This window comes from Acomys russatus, chromosome 24 (genome assembly GCF_903995435.1).
Source record: "Acomys russatus chromosome 24, mAcoRus1.1, whole genome shotgun sequence".
NCBI classification, from domain to species: domain Eukaryota; kingdom Metazoa; phylum Chordata; class Mammalia; order Rodentia; family Muridae; genus Acomys; species Acomys russatus.
This window is the reverse complement of record NC_067160.1, coordinates 18,401,699-18,421,583: the sequence shown is the minus strand read 5'-3', so window position 1 is coordinate 18,421,583 and position 19,885 is coordinate 18,401,699. Positions and strand designations below refer to the sequence as shown.

The following is a 19,885-nucleotide window of genomic DNA, read 5'->3' as shown; positions in this document are numbered from 1 at the left end:
TTACAAAAACCTATAATTATACCAAAGGATGCACTACATAGCAGGGGACAACAACTACAGTTTCATGTCAAAAAGAAGTAACCCATCTCATTCACACTAAGACAAGTATTTGCTGTAAAAGCAAGTAGCATGTTAGCATACTATTGACCTATAAAAACGAGCACACCTCCTTGACGCAGGAAGCAGCCCTGATTTATGCAAATGCTATACATGTCAAGACTCCTTTCCAACACTTTGAGATGTGTGAGCAGATGCAGGGGAGAAGAGACTGATGTCTGTGGAGGGCATCAGCCCAAAGGAGAGCGTGCACTACTGTCAGCTCCCAAGAAAAGTCCTGGTGGGGCCTTCAGGCTGGGGACTAACTGGTGCCTCTAGAGATTCAGGTGGAAGACACGTGTGGAGAGGCAGAGAGATAAAGAAACATAAAAAATAAAAAAGAATGGATAAAAGACCAAGTTCTCAGAGTTCCTCGAGTATTGGTTCCATAAAATCTCTTCTATGCTTTGCACTTTAATTTCAGATTTTCTGCTGAAAGAAAATCTTACAGATAAAGACATGCATATACACACATTTGGTATACCACTGACATCTTAACTATATTGAAATGATAGATAGAAACAGAACGGGGTGGGGGTGGGGCTCAGCAGTGCAGTATGCTCAGCTCTGGTGAAGTCCTAGGCACAATCACCAAGAGTACTTTGGTAATAAGAAATTGATACCACTGGAATGTTAACAGATTATTGGTGGCTGGTGAGAGCGTGGGTATTTATTTTTCCTTGCTCTTCTTACTTGTCCTTTCAAGTTCTCTACACTAAGAAAGTACATCTGGGGGACAGAGGTTGGGATACGGCCAGGAAATCAAACCCAAAGCTCTCGTTCCCTAACCATGTGCTCTAGATCCCTAAGCTCCGCACCACTGCCTGCTTCTTAAACTGATTTTTAAAAATTAATTATTTATTCACCTTACATCCTTGTCATACATAGCTCCATCCTTCCTCACTTCCCAGTCCCACCCTGCCACCCTTGCCCCCATCTTTCTCCCCTATTCCTCAGAAAATGGGTGCCCCACTTCAAATCCACCCCGACTCATCAAGTCACATAAGGACTGAGCTCGCTCTCTTCCCCTGTGGCCTGGCAAGACAGTTCCACCAGGGGGAAGTGATCGAAAAGCCTCTTTTAAATTTTCTAAAAATGAAAAGATGGAAAATAAAACCAGCATAGGCTAGAGATTTGATGAAACATCTTCACACTTTCCACTGAACAACTGCGGCCTCAAAACAAAATCTAGTTGGAAAGATCAAAAACACTGCCACTATCTCAGAGGTAGAGCAGAGAGAATAATAAAAACCTGAAAATAGTACCCAAAGTATCTGGTGCTTCAAAACACTGTGACTCACTCACATCCGATGAGCCACAACAGCACACTCTGGGAACAAGCTGAAAATGGGAAAGACTATATATATATATTTTTAAGCAACCTGCAATCCATCTGCAAATGTGACAGCCCTCTAATGCATTCTGAGATTCTGTTGGTAGACCTGAGATTGTCCTGGTCTTTCAAGAATCAGTAGTCAGAGCCCTGCATCTCCTCAACGCCAGTCGCACCAAGTCACAGAGCAGGGCACTGCTCTATCTCTGTCAACTTGACTCATGAAGAGCATGAGTCAGCCTTTAATTTGGCTGCATCCCCCCCCCCCCCATACTCCCACAAGCCTGTGAGGAAAATAAGCATGTTCAGGAGAACTGAGGGACCCATGCCCTCCACCCACACCACCCTCACCCCCGTCACAGTTCCAACCCGGCGAATCACCCCACACTCATTACTTTCATTGGCGGGTACTTGTGGTAAGGCGCTGCTCCGGTTGCTAATTCAATGGCGGTTATTCCAAAACTCCACATGTCAGCCTTGAAGTCATAGCCTCTCACCTAAGAAAAGAGGGGAAAAGATGAGGGGAAAAGACACCCACGATGATGTAGCAGGACTGTTACACATCAAGACATCGTTATTATGTCAGATATCTGAAGCTGTTTACAAAATTTCAGAGTGGTTTGCTGAGGGCTAGCTAGCAATCAGGAATTCAAATCTATGTTGTATGATAAATTCTACTACTGCGATGGACTGAAATGAAATGTTAACCCTGCCGTGAGCCACACATGTGCTACTGGAGACAAACAAGACACATCCTCTATAGATATATTAATGCTATGTATTACTGTACTGTAGCAATCAAGGTAATTTCTTTTTACCTGTTCCATGACTTCAGGGGCCATCCAACACGGGGTGCCAACGAACGTTTTCCTAACTTTATTCCGGGTAACATCACCCCCTGTTGCTAAGAATGCACTTACCCCAAAGTCTGAAAAAAAAAAAAAAAAGAGAAAAAAAGAAAAAAGAAAAAAGGTCAACCTTATTTTCTGTTTATGTGGTTTATAAAATCTGCTCTTGATCTAATCTCTCCCTGTTGGGGCTCAGGGTCGTGATGGATAGCTGCAAACACATTCGTGGGGATTTCTCAGGAGCAAGCCAGGCCTTTCCTGCCATCCGCCATCTGCTGTTCTCTACACTGCAGAAAATGCTATCAGAGGAAACGGGCCAGCAAGCTCACCATAGCATGTAATGTTTTCTATTGAAAAGATACCAAAAGTCGCTTTTTAAAAAAATAAATTACACTATCAATGAAAGCATAAAGACTTTTTAAAATATAAAATGTCTTGGTTCTTATCTATGTTTTTTTTTTTCATTAATCACTACTAAGAATAGCACTGGAGAAAGTAAGTATAGACTGTGATATAGTAATTTTTATATTTTTATTGTGATTTCTCTAGCCCATTTAACTCTAAGTTATCAATGTTATAAAGAAAAAAAATAAATCCACTCCATGTCACCATGTCCTAGACTAAACGGTATATATTAATAATACCTTGGCTGACATCATAAGAGCAAACCCACACACCAGGTACCGAAAGCTCGCCGCAAGCCTACTGCTGTCTTTATGCAACCAGCCACACAAAGGAAAGGCTGAGTCAGCACAGACTGGGTTTTTCCCCCAAAGTTTGCTTCCTTAATAATTTTCATGAGTGCAGATGGAATGGTAAGTAGAATTAAAATAACCTCTTACTTTATTTCATTTATTAAGCCTGCGTGTACTTGAGTGCATGAGTCCGTGTGTGCGCGCGCATGTGTGTGGGAGGATACCAAGGATGAGTGTATGCACACGGTGCACTTGTGGAAGTCAGAGGACAAGTTTCAGAAGTTGCTTCTCTCTTTGTACCGCAGCAGGGCTTCTCACTGTTCCTTCTGTGCTGCAAACAACAGGCTGCCTGACCCACAACCTTGCAGGTTTGTCTCCACCCCCCCCCACCCCCGCCTCACTATTGGAGCACTGGGATTACGGATGCACTCCATCATGTCTGGCTCGTACACATGAGTTCGTGGGATTGAACTCACATCCTTCAGGCTTGTGTGGCAAGCACTTTCACCCACTGATCCATCTCTCTGACCAAAAACCATTGTACTCATCCTAATACTCGCTAGAAATTTGGTATGTGAGCTTACTTTGCATATAAACAAACATTAAAAAAATAACTTCTGCAGTTTACAGCACGGGACAGCTGCTGCCTATTGATGCATGCTTACTTACATTTTTGCAGAGAGAGTAAGAGCAGTTTATAAATGAAAGAAGCAACTACTCAGGGCTAGCATATATTTTGGTAACAGCCATATCGAGCATCCCTCGAGAGAGACGTGGGAGATAGAAAGGTCAGAGTGCAGTGAGGCACGCCTTCCATCCCAACACTTGGGAGGCAGAGGCCAGACAGGGCTGCATAGTAAGACGCAGGCCATCTGCCAAAAAAGAGGGACAGCCAACATCTCACCACAAGGCAAAACACTATGCCCTATGGCTGCTGCAACGTTGCGCTGATATAATTCTCTCTTGCTAGCTCCCTCTGTTGTCTGTCAGGATGACGGCATTTACAAAACACAACCTCAAGTACAAACCTACATCGAAGGCATATGTCGGCTGGGTTTAGACCTACAGCACTGTTAAACACTGGTGTGATTTAGTGACACTATAACTAGTCCCGTGAGCACAAATCTGTTGAATTTATTTACAGTTAAACACGCTCAACTCTCAACAGGGCATCGGTTACAAGTAAAGGAAATGAAAATGAAGAGATGGCACCTTTGTTTCCGCTGCTGCTTGCACGTTGCTACTGAGGAAAAGCTATGTTGGGGTAACCTTGTATGCTGTGTAAAGACTGTTCTCATACTATTCTGGTGTTGGTTTCTGTACCAGCAGGGAGCTGAGCACAGCTCAGACACTGATACTGTTAGTTTTATGACACCACCTGCCTCAGTGTTTTGTGAATACTCTTCTTTCTGACCTTCTTCTCGGTTTAGTAAAGAGCTGAATGCCTAGAGCAAGGCAAGAGCGCATAGCGGGACCTCTGGGCAGAGACAGGAACTCTGGGAAAGACCCACGCGTGGGAGAGTCACCAGCCAGAAGCGGAGGAAGAAGCAGGTGTCAGGACCGAGGAGCGGTAACAAGTCATGTGGCAGAAAGTAAATGTGTATAAAGGGGTTAATTTAAGTCATATGAGCTAGTTGCGAACAAACCTAAGCTGTAAAGCCAAGCTATCATGTTAACAAAAGGTCTCTGTGTCATTACTTGGGCAGGTGGCAGGTCGAGACATTCTGGTGATAAAGTTATATTTTGAAAAATGCCATACAATTTAATTTGCATATATGGAATCTACTCTAAAATTCTTTGAATGACCACACAAGTAGCTCACAGAGGAGTCAAGCAAACTGTCATTTATAAGGGGATACTGTTAGTTCACAAGCCGATCTGCTAGCCTACTAGCCCCATCTGATCTGCTTCTACGTTGCTTAGCAACTTCTGACATCAGCATCATCTGCTGCCTGCCACCAGGTATGTGTGCTAGAGGAACCAGATATCAAAGGACAAACGCTCCATCTCCTCTTTCTTTTACCTCTCTCTTTTGCACTCTTTCTAAGGGCACCCCCCCCTTCTCTTCCTCTCTCTCTCTCCCACACTGTCTCTCTTGTCTCTGTGTCTCTGGCACACTCAGGCCCTAACTCCTCTCCCTTACCCTTAGCCCGAATAAATCTCTCCATATCATATTGGTCGCATGTCATCTCATTCTTTTTTTTTTTTAAAGAATTATTTATTTTATGTATATGAGTACTCTATTTGCATGTACACCTGCATGCCAGAAGAGTGCATCAGATCACATTACAGATGGTTGTGAGCCACCAAATAGTTGCTGGGAATGGAACTCAGGACCTCTGGAACAGCAGACAGTGCTCTTAACCTCTGAGCCATCTCTCCAGCCCACAGCATCTGATTCTTAATGGTAACACCACTACCCATGGCTAGAGAAGGTGACTCTTCTAAGGCTTAAATATATACATTTTAATTTGTAGTTCCAAAATGAAGTTCAACAAATAATTCAACATTTTATCTTTATTGAAATGCTCTTACAATATAATAACATTAAATAAATAATGATGTGGATAAAGGTGGCTTTGAGGAATAATTAGGTTTTTACACTAAGACAGATAAGAATATGAGCCAACTAAATTATAATTATTATTTTTCAATTACTTAAAATTGTACCTGCTTACATTATACACTTGAAAAGCTAGAAAAATAGCAGCGAAAGATATATATAGTAGCAATTAAATACTGGCAATGTCTCTTCAATGTCTCATCCATGTTTCACATGAGTCACATACTTGTTCAGAGGCTCAGCTTGGAACATTACTTTCAAGTCAAAGACAGATGGTTAAATGTCCTTAGAACTCAGGGGGGAAAAATCCAGAAGTAGAAAACACCAATCTTAATATCCACGTACCAGTACAACCACAGAATAGTTCCGATTTGCTCCCATATGTGGCTAGTATGTATAGAAAATGATTTATCAGTATGGAGAACAGAGCCTTTGACAAAAGATCGCAGTGGGGTTATACAAACAGGAGTCACTGTACTCTGTTCTGTTCAGACAGTATACATGTGACAGTGAGAACAAGTGAGGGAGAACACTAAAAAGAAGCCAGGTTCTCCTAGGGGCACCAGCATACAGCTGAATGGGCCAGACAAACTTAGGTCAGAAATCAGGCACATTTTTCTGGCAGCAGAGAGCCCAAAGTTACACATGAATTCAGTCATCCTTCCTTTGTGCCTTTATAGGATGTGGGTAAAAGCTACTGTAAGGAAAAGGTCAGGAGGAGTAGTGTTACCTTAGTAAGAAAAGGCTCCAAACCCTTTGAATCCTTCTACTCCTTTCTTTCCCCACAGTCAGGTCCTCAGTTCAAGCCACCTTTAGTTCTTGTTAAGTGTCCTGTAGCAGCCTCCTGAATCCCCATCTCCTGTGACCTTCAGACTGCCCGCTCCAGCAATAAAATAGACCTCTCTATGTCACAGGCCCAAGGCTTACTTTAAAGCCTAGTAAGATACTGTTTCCCATAAGAAGAAGTCAAAGCCCTTTATCCTAACACGTAATTACCAAGCCCTTCCTCTCCTGCACCATTGCTCACTGCTCCCAGATCAACCAGGACCTCCTGCCCCATCAAAATGTTTTCCACTGATGTCAGTAGCTCCTGGCATCTCCAGTGCTGCCTCTACCTATGATGCCTATAGTTAGCACACAGGGTTCTCTCTACCACTGGACTGCGAGCAAAGCTAGCAAAGGGCATTATTCTACGAGCCCTTAGGAACAGAGGCATCCCTGACATCTTGATCCTTGGCAATTCCTTTGATCTATCTTTATCACCCCTGCCTATTCTGTCAAGTGTCATTTGAGATACTCTGGTCATCATCCTAGATGGATGTACAAGTGGAAAGTGCTGGGCGGGGGGACGACCTGTAGCATCGTAGTTATCTGATTTTGAGAATAACATGCACTAAAATACAGAAGAAAGGTAGATGACACGGTGTCCACAACTAACATCAGCGCACTCTACAACTATGTGACTTGAAACCTTTTTGGACCTCTGTTTGTTTGTTGGTATGCTTGTTTGTGTTACCAAATTTATCATTTAGGTCTAGTTTTCTTTTGCTTTCATTTTGTCAGTTTATCCTACTTCCTTTCCCCCTGTATAAATTTTCCCTAGGGTGACTGACAACTTACTATTAGCACCTTTTAACAAATAACTTAAATGAGCTAAGCCGGGGGGGGGGGGGGGGGCGGCGGGTGCATGGGGTGGTGGACTGTGAGTGAGAACAATCTGCTCCCTGTCCCTGACCTTAAGGTGTTGCCATCTCTGGAGGGATAAGACATGAGATACCACACAACAGCACAGTGTGTAAACCCCAGTGTTATGGTGTCTGTGTGGGACAGCACCGGAGCTACAACCATCACCATAGGCAATGTCTAAAATGGGCCTTGGACATGACCTTGAGAGTGAGGTAAGGAGTAGAGCAAGTAAGCTAACAGTTCCAGACAAAGGCTGAGTGTGAGCAAAGCACAAGCTTGGATGCGAGAAGAAAAACTCCGACAGCTTCAAAGGCCAAAACCTCAAGTATCTGCAGGGGCTGTGAGAAAGAAAACACACAGGAGGCCAGGCCCTGAGACCCACAGTTCCTGAGATTAAGGACACTTGATGCTCAGCCTTGGTTGGTGCTGGGAGGTCTGGGACCTACAGGGAGTCCTGGCCCCTCTCTCTCAGCAACCTCCCACCCAGGTCACAGGCAAGCTTCTGCCACTCAAGCAGCGAAGAGAGTAGCCAGGGAGGAAACACAGATCTGCTGTTGCTGCTGATCTCCCAATTTGCCACGGAAAACAAACACCAGTGTCTTTACGGAAAAGCTTCTTTGCTCTTTTTATTGTTGGCGACAAATCCCTATTTTAAATAAAGAAGGCAAAACAATGGGCAAGAGCAATTCCTGCTGCCTGATTTAGTCTAGAAAATTAGCCTGCCAGTTGTGTTATTACAATGTCTAAAACCAACACGCACAGCGTGACATTCTACTTGTAATATCATGCACAAGCCAGGAAGGGGTTCAGCTGGCCCTCTAATGAAGAAGGCCCAAGAGGGGTCCTGGGAACCCTTGGTTACAGAGACCTCTGCACAAATTTCTATTCTGGGTATCTAAGTAGAGACAAGCAAGAGTGAGGTCGAATGCCAGGGGTGTGTGATAAGGGAAAACAGAGACCTGTGCAGAAGGGTAATGGGGGCTGGAAAATGGCCTTTCCTGGTGACGACGGAAGAGGGTTCAGCACAGAAAAGTTGTTAAGTACTTGAGAGTTTTTCTTCACCTTGCATGAAAAATAATTTTTTTGAAATCCTAATAAAGCCCAAAGATAGACCCACTTCCTGGTGTTCCTGTGTAGATTTGGTTTACTCATGCCAAGTAAAAGGACAAAAGAGGCCTGTGTGTGGATTCTCGTGTGCCAGTCACAAGAGAATCTCTCATTCATCTATGGGAATGAGACCAGACATTTCCCTGAGCTTATGGGACAAATTGGGAGAACCATTTAGGGACTTGCTTGCTAATGAATCAATTTCACTAAGAGTTCGGAAGGCCTTGCCACCACAACTTTCCACAGCACCAGCTTCAGACACTACAGACCTTCTGGGAGACCAGACGTGAGGAAAGAGTGACCTTCGCACGAGCCAAGGAGCATGAATAAAAGAAACACGCGACACCCAGCTGCCCCTTTCCCCCTCTTTCTTAGAGAGGGAAGTAAAGCAGGACCAGGCAGAGCTGTGACTTCTGCAGCTACAGGGTCAGCCGTATGTCTCCCAACTGTGGTCCAGCCTTCACAGCCCACAAGGATTATTCTTCCTAAGGGACAGTTCTGACCTTGGAACTGTGATCAACTCCCCTGTCCCTGCTCTGGTGCCCCAAGACTGGCACTGAAGAGTGAGGAAGCTCCTCCAGGCTGTGAGTTGGCATGTGGAGCCACCAGCCTTCCTGTATTGCCTCTTCCCAAGGTAAGTTTACCCAATTGTCACAAAAGCCAGCCAGGTGCCATTAGCGTCTTTAACTGACCAAGTAACTGCTTCTGTTTCACTTTTCAAATGAGTGATTAAATCTGGTTCTTGTTCACCAGTTTAACTTTGCTTCTGAATTAGATCACAGCAACTTCTCGGTTTTTTTCCTGAAACCCTGCCATCATCAAAATGTCATCAAGCCTCCAAGCACTGAGAGCCAAGTCTTAAGTGGAAACCCCGAGGCTGCAGCCTCCTTCCTGTCAGCTGGGAAACCTGTGACCAAAGAAGAGAGGGGAGCTTGGGACAGCACTTCCTCGAAGGCAGTAGAGGGACACTTTAGGCGTCCAAGTGAGTGCCATACCTCAGGACTCCTTTGCCCTGCTCAGTGGAACCACTGGGAGGGAACAGAATTCAAGGCTAAGGGGAGGGAGGCCAGCTGTGGCAAGACCTGGGATAGCAGCCACCTACACTTACAGGGCTAGATCCTTCTAGAAAGGATCTCCCTGTGCTTGGGACGTTTTCCCTCTATCATGACAGTGGCTTTTCAGCACACCCACTTAGATGAGCCTAACTGCCACAAGGCCACATGCACAGTGACTGAGGAGTTTAGAAGATACTAAGCTCTCAGCACCATTCATCAAGTGACACACACTGCTGAGTGACCCCTCTGCTTCCACACCCACCCCTGCTCTCCCCACTATACCCGGGCTGTCTGCTACCCCTCAAGGGATGGATCTAAGTGAATCTAAGGCAACCAGTGAAGGGTTCCTCGGAAGCAGTGCATGTGTCTGCCCTGTGAGAGCCATAGAAAGCATACTGCAAGTTCCTGTAGGAAAGGCTACACCTAAAAGTTTGCTTTCCAAACACCTCTTCCTGTGCAAGATGCAATTAGGGGAGCAGCGGCCGCCCAGGAACACAGGTACCCTCCAACACACAGCTGACAGAGAAAGGAAACAGGGGCAGATCTTCATGGTGCCCTGCAGGAACTAGGAAATCTTGTCCCCAAGATTTCTGGATATGGGAGATAGTCCGGTGTTTTTGATGCTTAATCTCCCGTTAGACAAGGACTCTGTGATTTGTACCCAAAGGCTTAACTCTTACAGTCTCCGGTCTTTCTCCAACCCAGCATGTGCACTGGCATACTTCCTGACTGCCAAGAGTTAATCATTACACCAAAGACCAAAGTTGTTGCAATCCCCAAAAGGATTTAGTTTCAAAAAAAAATCAGCAAGAAAACAGTTTAGGACACATTGTAATTTTAGATTATAAAACAGCTCCCGTATTAGCACAGCTTTTAATGCCAGGGGCATAAATCAAAAAGAATAATTGCAGATGCATCTCAAGGGAATGGCACACATACTGAAAGCGAGGTCTAACTTTTGGTTGCTATTTGGAGCAATAATTCCATCACCTTGACCATTACAACACACTTATGAGAAATAGAAAAGAGAGCTCCCTCAGCCCTCAGTCTAGTGCACAGACTGAAATGAGCAGTGTCACCTGGGAACATCTCAGAAATGCAGGTCTCAGGTCTACACTACAGCGAGATGGCCCTCAGCTGACTCAGTGAGCCCCAGAGTTGAGGCCTCCCAGCCAGTCGCTGTGCCTGGAGACCTCAATGCATAGTGACTCCTCAACTTCCCTCATTCACCTCTTAGATGAGGAGAAGCACAGCCATGAAAAAGAGGACCTAAGGAAAAGTATGTGTGCGCATAAGGACACACGTTTTGTGACTTAGTGAGTCCAAAGGCGATATAAGTATAAATGACATGTGACAGTGAATGTGTCTATTTTACCCAAAAGACCAAGCAGCCAAACACAGCCATCCCTCTACAGAGGACTCAGAATCTTTCTTTTTTATTAAGATCTTAATTATTTTTGTTGGCAGACTTTAGTTAAGTAATTAATTTATTGATTTGATTTGATTTGATTTTTTGAGACCAGGTTTCTCTATGTAGCCATGGCTGTCCTAGACTCGCTTTGTAGACCAGGCTGGCCTCAAACTCACAGCGATCCATCTGCCTCTGCCGCCCAAGTGCTGGGATTAAAGGCGTGCACCACCACGCCTGGCGTTGGACAGACTTGTTTATTTATTTATTTATTTTTATTTGTTTATTTGGTTTTTTGAGACAGAGTTTCTCTGTGTAGCCTTGTCTATCCTAGACTCACTTGTAGACCAGGCTAGCCTCGAACTTACAACGATCCGCCTGCCTCTGCTTCCCGAGCGCTGGGATTACAGACTTTTAAAAAAAGATTTATTTATGTATTATTACGTATACAGTAGTCTGCCTGCATGTACACCTGCACGCCAGAAGAGGGCACCAGATTTCATTATGAATGATTATGAGCCACCATATGGTTGCTGGGAATGAACTCAGGACCCTTGGAAGAACAGCCAATGCTCTTAACCTTTGAGCCACCTCAGAGGCCCAGAATCTTTTTAAGTACATGAAGAGAGGATATGATCACACTCCTGTTAACTGTCCATCATTAACAGCTGCTCAAGGGAGAGGCCAAGGACGGGGAAAGAAGCTGTGGTGACTATTTTACACAGAGAAGTTTTGTAGCCCTGATCATTTCTTTCCCACCCATGAAGAAGCTGCTGAACTCAAGGTAAAATGTCATCTAACCAAAGCAATAACCCCGAAGCCACTCGTCTGTTAAGAGAGCCCATAAGCATGTTGGGAACTGATCTACTATGAGTCATCAAACGCTTACAAACCACCCACCCTGCTCCAAATAGACTAGTAGCCTGTGGCGTTTGGGGGAATGCCAGAATCTTCTAACAACCGCACTCGTTCCTGCCCTCTCACCTTTGCCTCCCACCAGGCTCCTATCTTTGGTTTTCCTTCCTCCTTCTTACAAGCAAATGATGCTCACTGATCTGGTCAGGCTTTACTGGCTGAGGCCTCTATCCATAGGATAGCATCTGAGTCATTCACAGTCCAAAAACATGATCCTTTGGAATTTCCTGAGTCTGAGCCCTGGAGGGTCACTTGTCAGCTGCTCTAGACAAATGGATAGTCCCCATGAATGAATGAGAGAAGGGCCAGTCCTGATGGTCTTTGAGACATCAGACGGTGACACTATTACAACTCTTTCTGATAGGAAAATAAAAAAGGAAATTAGATGGCATCTCTTTTCATTCCCTAAAGGAGGATTTTTATATTTAAAAATAGGAAACGAGAGGCAAGCCTCCCCGTACTTAGGGTATTATTGCGGTAGAGTCGCAAATTCGCCATCAACCAGATTCCTTCTAATGTAGCTAAGAAACCTGGAGTCTTAGTCCAGCTGTGCTCCGGGTCCAGAGGGAAGCCAGTTTTCTTCAGTCCAAGGATACCCCAATCAATGGTCAACTTCCTATTAAATATGACACTTATTGTGAACAAAGGAAAGCCCAGAGTCCCAGTGAATAGAAGGGCTAATTTAAAGACACTGACAATGGTAACGAGAGACAGAAACTAGGCTTAATCACATCCTCTGTGCCCAAAACGACTCTCGGATTTACACACTTTAAAACAGCACCGGAAGTGTCTTTAGTGATTGCTGTTAATGAGGAGCCACTCAAACATTCTGTTACAGGAACAGATCAGTCCTGGGAGATCACGTTGTCAACCCTCTTAATTTTCCAGCTGAAGGAACTGATCTCTGGAGCAGCTGGCCTGTCAGGAAGTATAGAGTTAAAGTTTCCATTGGAAGTCCTGGTTGGAGCTCAGTGGCCAACACTGCAAGAGCAGTCTGAGAAGGCCTAAGAGCAATCTGCTTGTGTGACCTTCTGACTGACTAAACTTCCACACACAAGTCTGCAACTGCTCGGCAGTCCTCAGAGCCCTCAGCTCTGAAGCCTCCTCTGTTGAGCTGTCAGCCCTGCTCTGAGGGAAATACATTATACAAGAATCATTTCCAAAGCCAGAGTCATGCTTCTAAAGTCACTGGGGTCTGCAGTTGGCCATATCCAAAAAGCCAGGCACATGTACCTTAGATCAAATATTAATACTTCTAAACTTCCACTGCAACATTTATACACCCGCAGGTGGTCTTTCTGCAGGCAAATCTCTACTGAATTAGCTCTATTATCAGAAGCTTCTATGGAACCACAACAGCCTGTCTGTACACTTGAAAGAGGCAGCCCCGGTGGGAAATGATGAAAATAGCCCCAGTTGCCACAAAGTAGTCAGAGAAACAACTGACATCGTTTCCGCAAAGTTCTAAGAAGGATTAATTGAGGATAACAAAATATTCAAAGAATCTGCAGGATTTCAAATCTGCAGTAAGGAAAAAAAAAAAAAAAAACCCTCACATTTAAAACAACTAACCATTGAGAGTATTCCTCAGACTCGGTTGGTCAGTATTTTTTAATTGATACTTGCTATCTATCAAGCTCTCACTCGGTACCACTAGCCAGCTAGTTTAGCTGAGCTCCAGGTTCAGTGCAGACCTTATCTCACTGATAAGGTGAGAAGGGACAGGGGAAGACACCCAACACGGACCAGCTGCCTCCACAAGGGCCTGCAAGGGCAAGCACAACCACACAAACCCATGTGCACACACATCCATGAAACAAAAGGTCGACCGCATATGGTTCGAGGGCAAGTGAGGAAGTTACTTAAAGTTGACCAATGGCCTCCACTCACATGTACAAACAAACACACTCCTGCCTGCAACATGAACAAATGCATATTCCGCACATATAACATATGTACATATACATCGCATATAGTATATGTACACACACATGTGTCATCTTTCAGTTAAACGTGTCATGCTTATACCACTTGTGCTGTGTGCTTGATGACAATAATAATGTCCACTGTTTGCCACTCTGTCAGCTCAGAGGACTGTGTGTAAATGCTTAATTAATATGCATCAGCTAGCCACTTAAGATACACTGAGCCAGAGCATCTACTGTTAACTTTTTGCTAAGGGCAGAAAGGACGATAACAAATATAACAAATAAGAAACCAGAAAATAAATTTTAAAAATAGTGTCCCAGTGGACTCAACTTATTCGTTAAATAATACTCTTGTTTTGCCCAGGTATCTATAGTTTTTGATATGAAACTTAATCATGATCATTGGAGTCCTGAAAGAAGGAAGGAATGGAGAAGAAGAGGAAAGGAAGGCAGCAAGGGAGAGAGGGAGGAGACAGAACTCCATCTACTTCCCTGATGCTCACCTCCATGCCCCATATGTGCAGTATGCACAGCTGGGAAGGGCTCCGGCAGGAGAGCAGAGCAGAGTGGTTCTCTGCTGGGCTCATCCAGCAAAACTTCCTTGCCCCAACCAATGCTCAGGGTGGTAGCTGCTTACAGCCTTTCCCAGGTGATTCTTGCTGCTGGTCTACAGGTGGGATACAGAGCCAAGCTTCCAGAACTGATCACATCTTTGGCCCATGATAGAGGTTTCACCAAATAGTACTATTCATCAAAATCCCCCAAATCCAGAAGTCACATCAACTATTCTTCTTTATCAAAAAAACAAAAACAAAAAACAAACAAACAAAAAACTGGTGAGATTTTTCTTATAACTAGTCAAACCATAATTTACATGATGATAAACTATCTTTGAATGTCAAAACAAGTATTGTGGTTAACTACAAAGCAACTTATACCGACTAAAGATTCTAATTCATCTACGTACTCTAATTTTGAGGTATACCCAATATCCCTTGTTTTCTCTGCTTCACTCTCTTTACATTAATTGTTAAATCCATAATTACCCAGGGCGAAGCATACCCCCAAACAGAGGAAAAACATTTTTTCATTAAGAAACTACCTTTGGTGGGGTGCACTGGCCCACCAGCTACAATCCCTGTACTCAGGAGATAAGAGCAAGATTATGAGTTCAAGGACAGCTGGGCAAAATGAGACCCTGACTCTATAAAAACCTACTTTCAGCTTGAGCGGAAAATGCAACTGTGTATGTGCCTGGATATTTTAAATACTCTCACCTCCATCCTGGCAAGCTGGTATACAGGCTTAGTCAGCTGACATGCCTTATGCCCTGAACAGGCTCACTGACTTGCACAAGACAAGGCATCCAGCGTGTCTCCCAGTCAGATCGCATTCATCACAACTTCCTGAACCCCTGTATCCTGTCAGGTACTCTCCAGTGAAGTAGAGATAAGCAACACAACACAGAGTTTCTACTTTTGGGAGTTAACTGGTTTAAAAGGAAGAGGGGAAAACACGGAAGCCAATATCCACAGAGCATCATGGGCTAGAGCAAGTCAGGTCACGACCACATTCATTCAAGCTTCTTAGGGGCTCAACTGAGTGAGGCAGGACGGATGAAGGGGAGGGTGGCGAAGGGTTTCACAAGGAATGGATGGCAGAGACAGAGCCGTAGGAGAGATGGTGTCAGCAGAGTGAAGAGAACCCTGAGGAACAGAAGAAGGTCTTGCAGGGGAGACAGCCACAGGCAGGTCCCTCGACCCCTTCCTGAGGAGAGGTGAGGGGCTTTATTTATTCCATCGATCGGCTTTAAGCCGGTACGCCAGGAAGTGACACGGGCAGTACATGGTAGACTCTCCGCCTCGGGTGAGAATGGGGAAATGATGGGTCAAGCAAAGGGGAACAGCAAAGGAACAGGGCAGGAGGTCGGACAGAGTGCAGGGAGCCTCGCCCTTTAACCGCCTCCTTGTCATCTTACAACACTGCAAATAAATAAAGTCCCTGCCCCCTTTCCCACACACACACCAGTAACAGCTAGCTGACTGGAAAATGCAATGTTCTAACTGGGCTCTAGTGTCTGATTATCACAGACATGGACAAACTATGTGGTTACGGGGCCATAAGAAGCAATGCCAGGTTTCAGGTAGGCTTCCCGGTGAGTGTCAGAGCCCACACTCTGGGCCATGGTGTCAACAAATATGACGGCGCCAGCAATAACTCCTTGAGACGCGGCTCCCTGCCGAGCATGCCCGTACTCACCAAAGCTGCCTCTGGAACAGATCGATTTTCCATATTACCTTGCTCCCAGCACCGCCTTCTCTTCCCCACAACACAAGAAACACCGCATCAACCTCCAGCCACCTCCACTCAAGTCCGAGGAAGACAGAGACATGGATCTAAAACCCTAGTCTGTCTGTCTGTCTGTCTGTCACTCTCTCACACACACACACACACACACTCCTCCCCTCTCCCTGAAAATAACACTAACACACTGAAAACACATTTCTCTGCAAGCATCTCTGACAGTTTTGTCACGGAGATTTCAGTGTTGAAAATACACACAGAGATGACCATGGGTGTGAGGATGAAAAGAGCTTCATCTCCCTCCCAGGAAGCCGAGTACAAGGAAGTCAGACTGGCCTGCTTGGCCCGCCAAATGGGATGCACTCAGCTACATGAAGGCTGGTGTGAGGGTAGCTTTCCAGTGCCCTGTGCTGCTTAGCTCAGTACATAAGCCAGTTCCTCTGTTACAGGAAGTCTAGAGGTGGGAAACAGCCCTTGCAGACATGAGCACACTGGTGACCATGGGACGACCGCAAATTTTCCACCAGGGGACTTAATGGCAGCAGAACTCTGATTCTCAGTGTTCAGAGGGCTGGGAATCTGATGTCATATTCCAGCACATTCCATCTGCTGTGGGCCTGCTCCCTGGTAGATCATGATGTCTTCACACCATGGGAGGCATGTCTTTAACGCTTGCTTATTTATTTATTTGTTTATTTATTTATTTATTTATTATTTGCTTTACATCCCAATCCGACTCCTTCTTCCTCTCCTCCCAGTCCTACCTCACACCCCGTTACCCATTCCCCTCTCTCCTTCTTCCCAGAGAAGGGAAGCCCCACTCCTACTGGTACCAATCCACCCTGGTATCTCAAGTCACAGCAGGACATAAGCACATCTGGGAGTGACAAGGCAGTCCAGCTATGGCAAAGTGTCCCAACAGTAGGTAACAGATTCAGAGACAGTCCCTGGTCCTATTGTTAGGGGACCCACATGATGACCAAGCGGCACATTTGCTACATATGTATAGGGGGTCTGGGTTCTGCCCACGGGTGCTCTTTGGTTGGTTAAAAAGCCTGTCTTTACAGCCTCCTTCATAGTCACTGATGCCCATCACAAGCCTGCATCACCTCACTACTCCTAGTGGTAATTATAGGTCCCAGCTTAAGTTTACAGAGGACACAGAGACATCCCGACCACAGCATACATAATTCCTGAATGGCAAAAGCATGAGCACGTGTGAGCATGACACCTGTCATATATAATATAGCACTATGCACCTATATATATTATAGATCTTAAAATCAACACCTTTACAATACAGTAAGGATAACTGGCCACTATTTAAAAGAACCTTACAATAAACGGGCTTGTAGTTGGCCACCCCAAAGTGACCTGTTCACTATTCATTTCTATTTGCTCAAAATATTCGCTCTCACAAATTCCGGTCAAACAGGCTTAGTCACTTGCCATACCAGGCACTAATCTTTCCGTGGCAATATGACAGAGCATCAAATTAGTAAATAAATGCCATTCTGTGGGAAGAGCACAAATTTCAAACAGTCACACCCCCATTTACTCCATACTGCGGTAAAACCTATGTGCTACTTTTACCAAGGCACCCAATCCTGGTGAGGAGGTTTATTGTGAGGGAGTCACACACAAGCACACAGGCTTTCCATGTACAGCACAGAAGGTGGAAAGCGTTTTATTTAATCCCAGGATTTTAATCATGACATCAAAGCTGATGTTTACCAATCCCCCCCCCAACCCTCAGAGAAAGAGTTTCTCTGTATAGCCCTGGCTGGCCTGGAACTTACTCTGTAGATGACGTTGGCCTCAAACTCAAGAGATCTGCCTGCCTTTGCCTCTGAGTGCTGGAATTAAAGGAGTGTGCAATGTTTACCACCCTGCAACTTTTACCAATCTTAAGAGTGTGATGTCACTTCTGAGTTTAATCCTACGCCGAAAGACACCAAGGGCACCTTCTGTTTTTTATCTTATCTGCATTTCAACTTGAAGCAGCAAGCAGGAAGATGCTGAGCCTATGTCCCCTGACCCAAAGCGGATTTACACAGAGGCACAGGAAAGCTGCTGACTTCTCGGTTTCTATCTGAAACGGGCATCCTTTACGTCTACACGTAGCGGGCTCTTCCTGGAAATCCCACCGCTGGGGACTGACAAGCTCTGCAGTCAGAAACCAGGCTCTGAAGCTGGGCTCCGCACTTACCCTACATTTGACCCTTGTGATTTGCCATCTCACTCTGGGTCTATAAAAGGAACTACGAGTTCCTTCCCCCAAGGGCTATGAGAAGGTTGTGTCAAGAATACAGATAAGAGCGTCAGAGCTGGCCTCGTACACAGGAAACACACAGTACCCCGAGTCAGCAGATACACCTGTGCTCCCCAATGGCCGGCATCACAGGAAGCCGAACTGTGTACACCTAGTCATCACACCTTCCAAGTACATCATAAAGCCAGGGTTGCCCATGATCTATTCTGGCCCCTGATCTCCTCCTGGGTAACAAAAAGACTTGAGAAAAGACAGGGAGTGGAGGGTACCTACATCACAGAATTAGTGGCTTCTTAGCATAAAGAATACATAATACATAATATACTCAAAGAAAGAAGAAAGAATTAAGCTTGTTGACTTAACTTTTATTTCAAGAAGTGCCCTGAGGGTGCATGGAAGCACAAAAAGAAACGGACAAGGCCAGGATGTGTACGTGCAGTCACTATTTGCTCAAACAGAACAGCAGGTAACGAGAGACCTTTATTCCCGCTGTGCTGAGTGTCAATGCTTTTGTCACTCTTACCCACCTGCCTCCCTCACAACCACACCAGGCAACACAGCTGAGAACCAACCCTGAGAACCCAAAGCCCAGCTGGGAGGTCCCGGAGCTCCTAGTTTTTGTTTAGCCAGTGACTGCCTGACCAGGGTCTGTGATCTGCTGTGAAAATAGAGACAGCAATAGCCGCACTCTGCACCCAGGCAGCAAAGAAAACGCTTCTTAAAACAATAACCTCATGTTATACCTCCAATTTTTAAAATGATATTTTAAATTCTATACAAACCCAACACTGCACTCAGTTCAGGGAACAGGAAGGAAATTTGGGACAAACGCTAACAAAGCCATAGCTCCAAAGGTGTATTTTGACCATCACTTCCTGAAGTAGTTTTCTAAACTATCCCTAGTCTTTAGGGTAAGGAACACTACACCTCCCCAAGGGCTGACAAATGTGCATGCACAAGCTGTTAAGTTAGATGCCAGAAGAACAAAATTCCATGTGAGCCATAAAAGCCACCAAAACAGAGGGGAGATAGATAGATAATAGATAGATAGATAGATAGATAGATAGATAGATAGATAGATAATAGTGAAAGAATGAAAAGCACTGAATCCGAGTGAGGCGTGTAAGAAGCACCGCTCCTACCATAGCTACTGTCTATACAGGAATTTTAACCAAGCAATGTGGCTGTTCTGATCACATCCAAAGACCTTCTAGGTCTGTGCGATGGAATTTGGACACACCCTTAGTATACACATTTAATCCCAAACGATGAAGGTAAAGTTAGTTGGGAGAAGAAAGAAGCCAAGTTTGAAGGTGATGTCTAATTGAGAAGTAAAGTGACAAGTGACAAATCAGAGAAAGATCTGACGGAACAGGAGATTCCCTACTCTCGAACTGAAAATTCTAGGCTACATACAACTACAAAAAGGCCCCAACATCGTTGGACCCTACGGTATCCTCCAACCATTCGCAGATGCAATAAAACTATTCATTAAAGAACCCTTACGACCACTTTCAACCTCAGTGGTACTATTCATTATTGCCCCCGCCCTATCCCTAACTTTAGCTTTTAGTCTATGAATCCCCATACCCATGTCCCACCCTCTAGCCAACATAAATTTAAGCACATTATTTATTCTAGCACTCTCAAGCCTTTCAGTTGACTCTATCTATGA

At 44.9% G+C, this 19,885-nt stretch overlaps 1 protein-coding gene across 1 annotated transcript in view; it reads right to left on the bottom strand.

The window, feature by feature from the left end:
• Stk39 (serine/threonine kinase 39) overlaps window positions 1–19,885 on the bottom strand; it is a 273,478-nt gene that overhangs the window by 161,655 nt on the left and 91,938 nt on the right. Inside the window, exons 6-7 of the mRNA XM_051166094.1 lie at window positions 2,248–2,357; window positions 1,825–1,926 (exon numbers count right to left, since the gene is read on the bottom strand). Of these exons, the coding sequence (XP_051022051.1) occupies window positions 1,825–1,926; window positions 2,248–2,357 (212 nt within the window). The remainder of the gene's footprint in view (window positions 1–1,824; window positions 1,927–2,247; window positions 2,358–19,885) is intronic.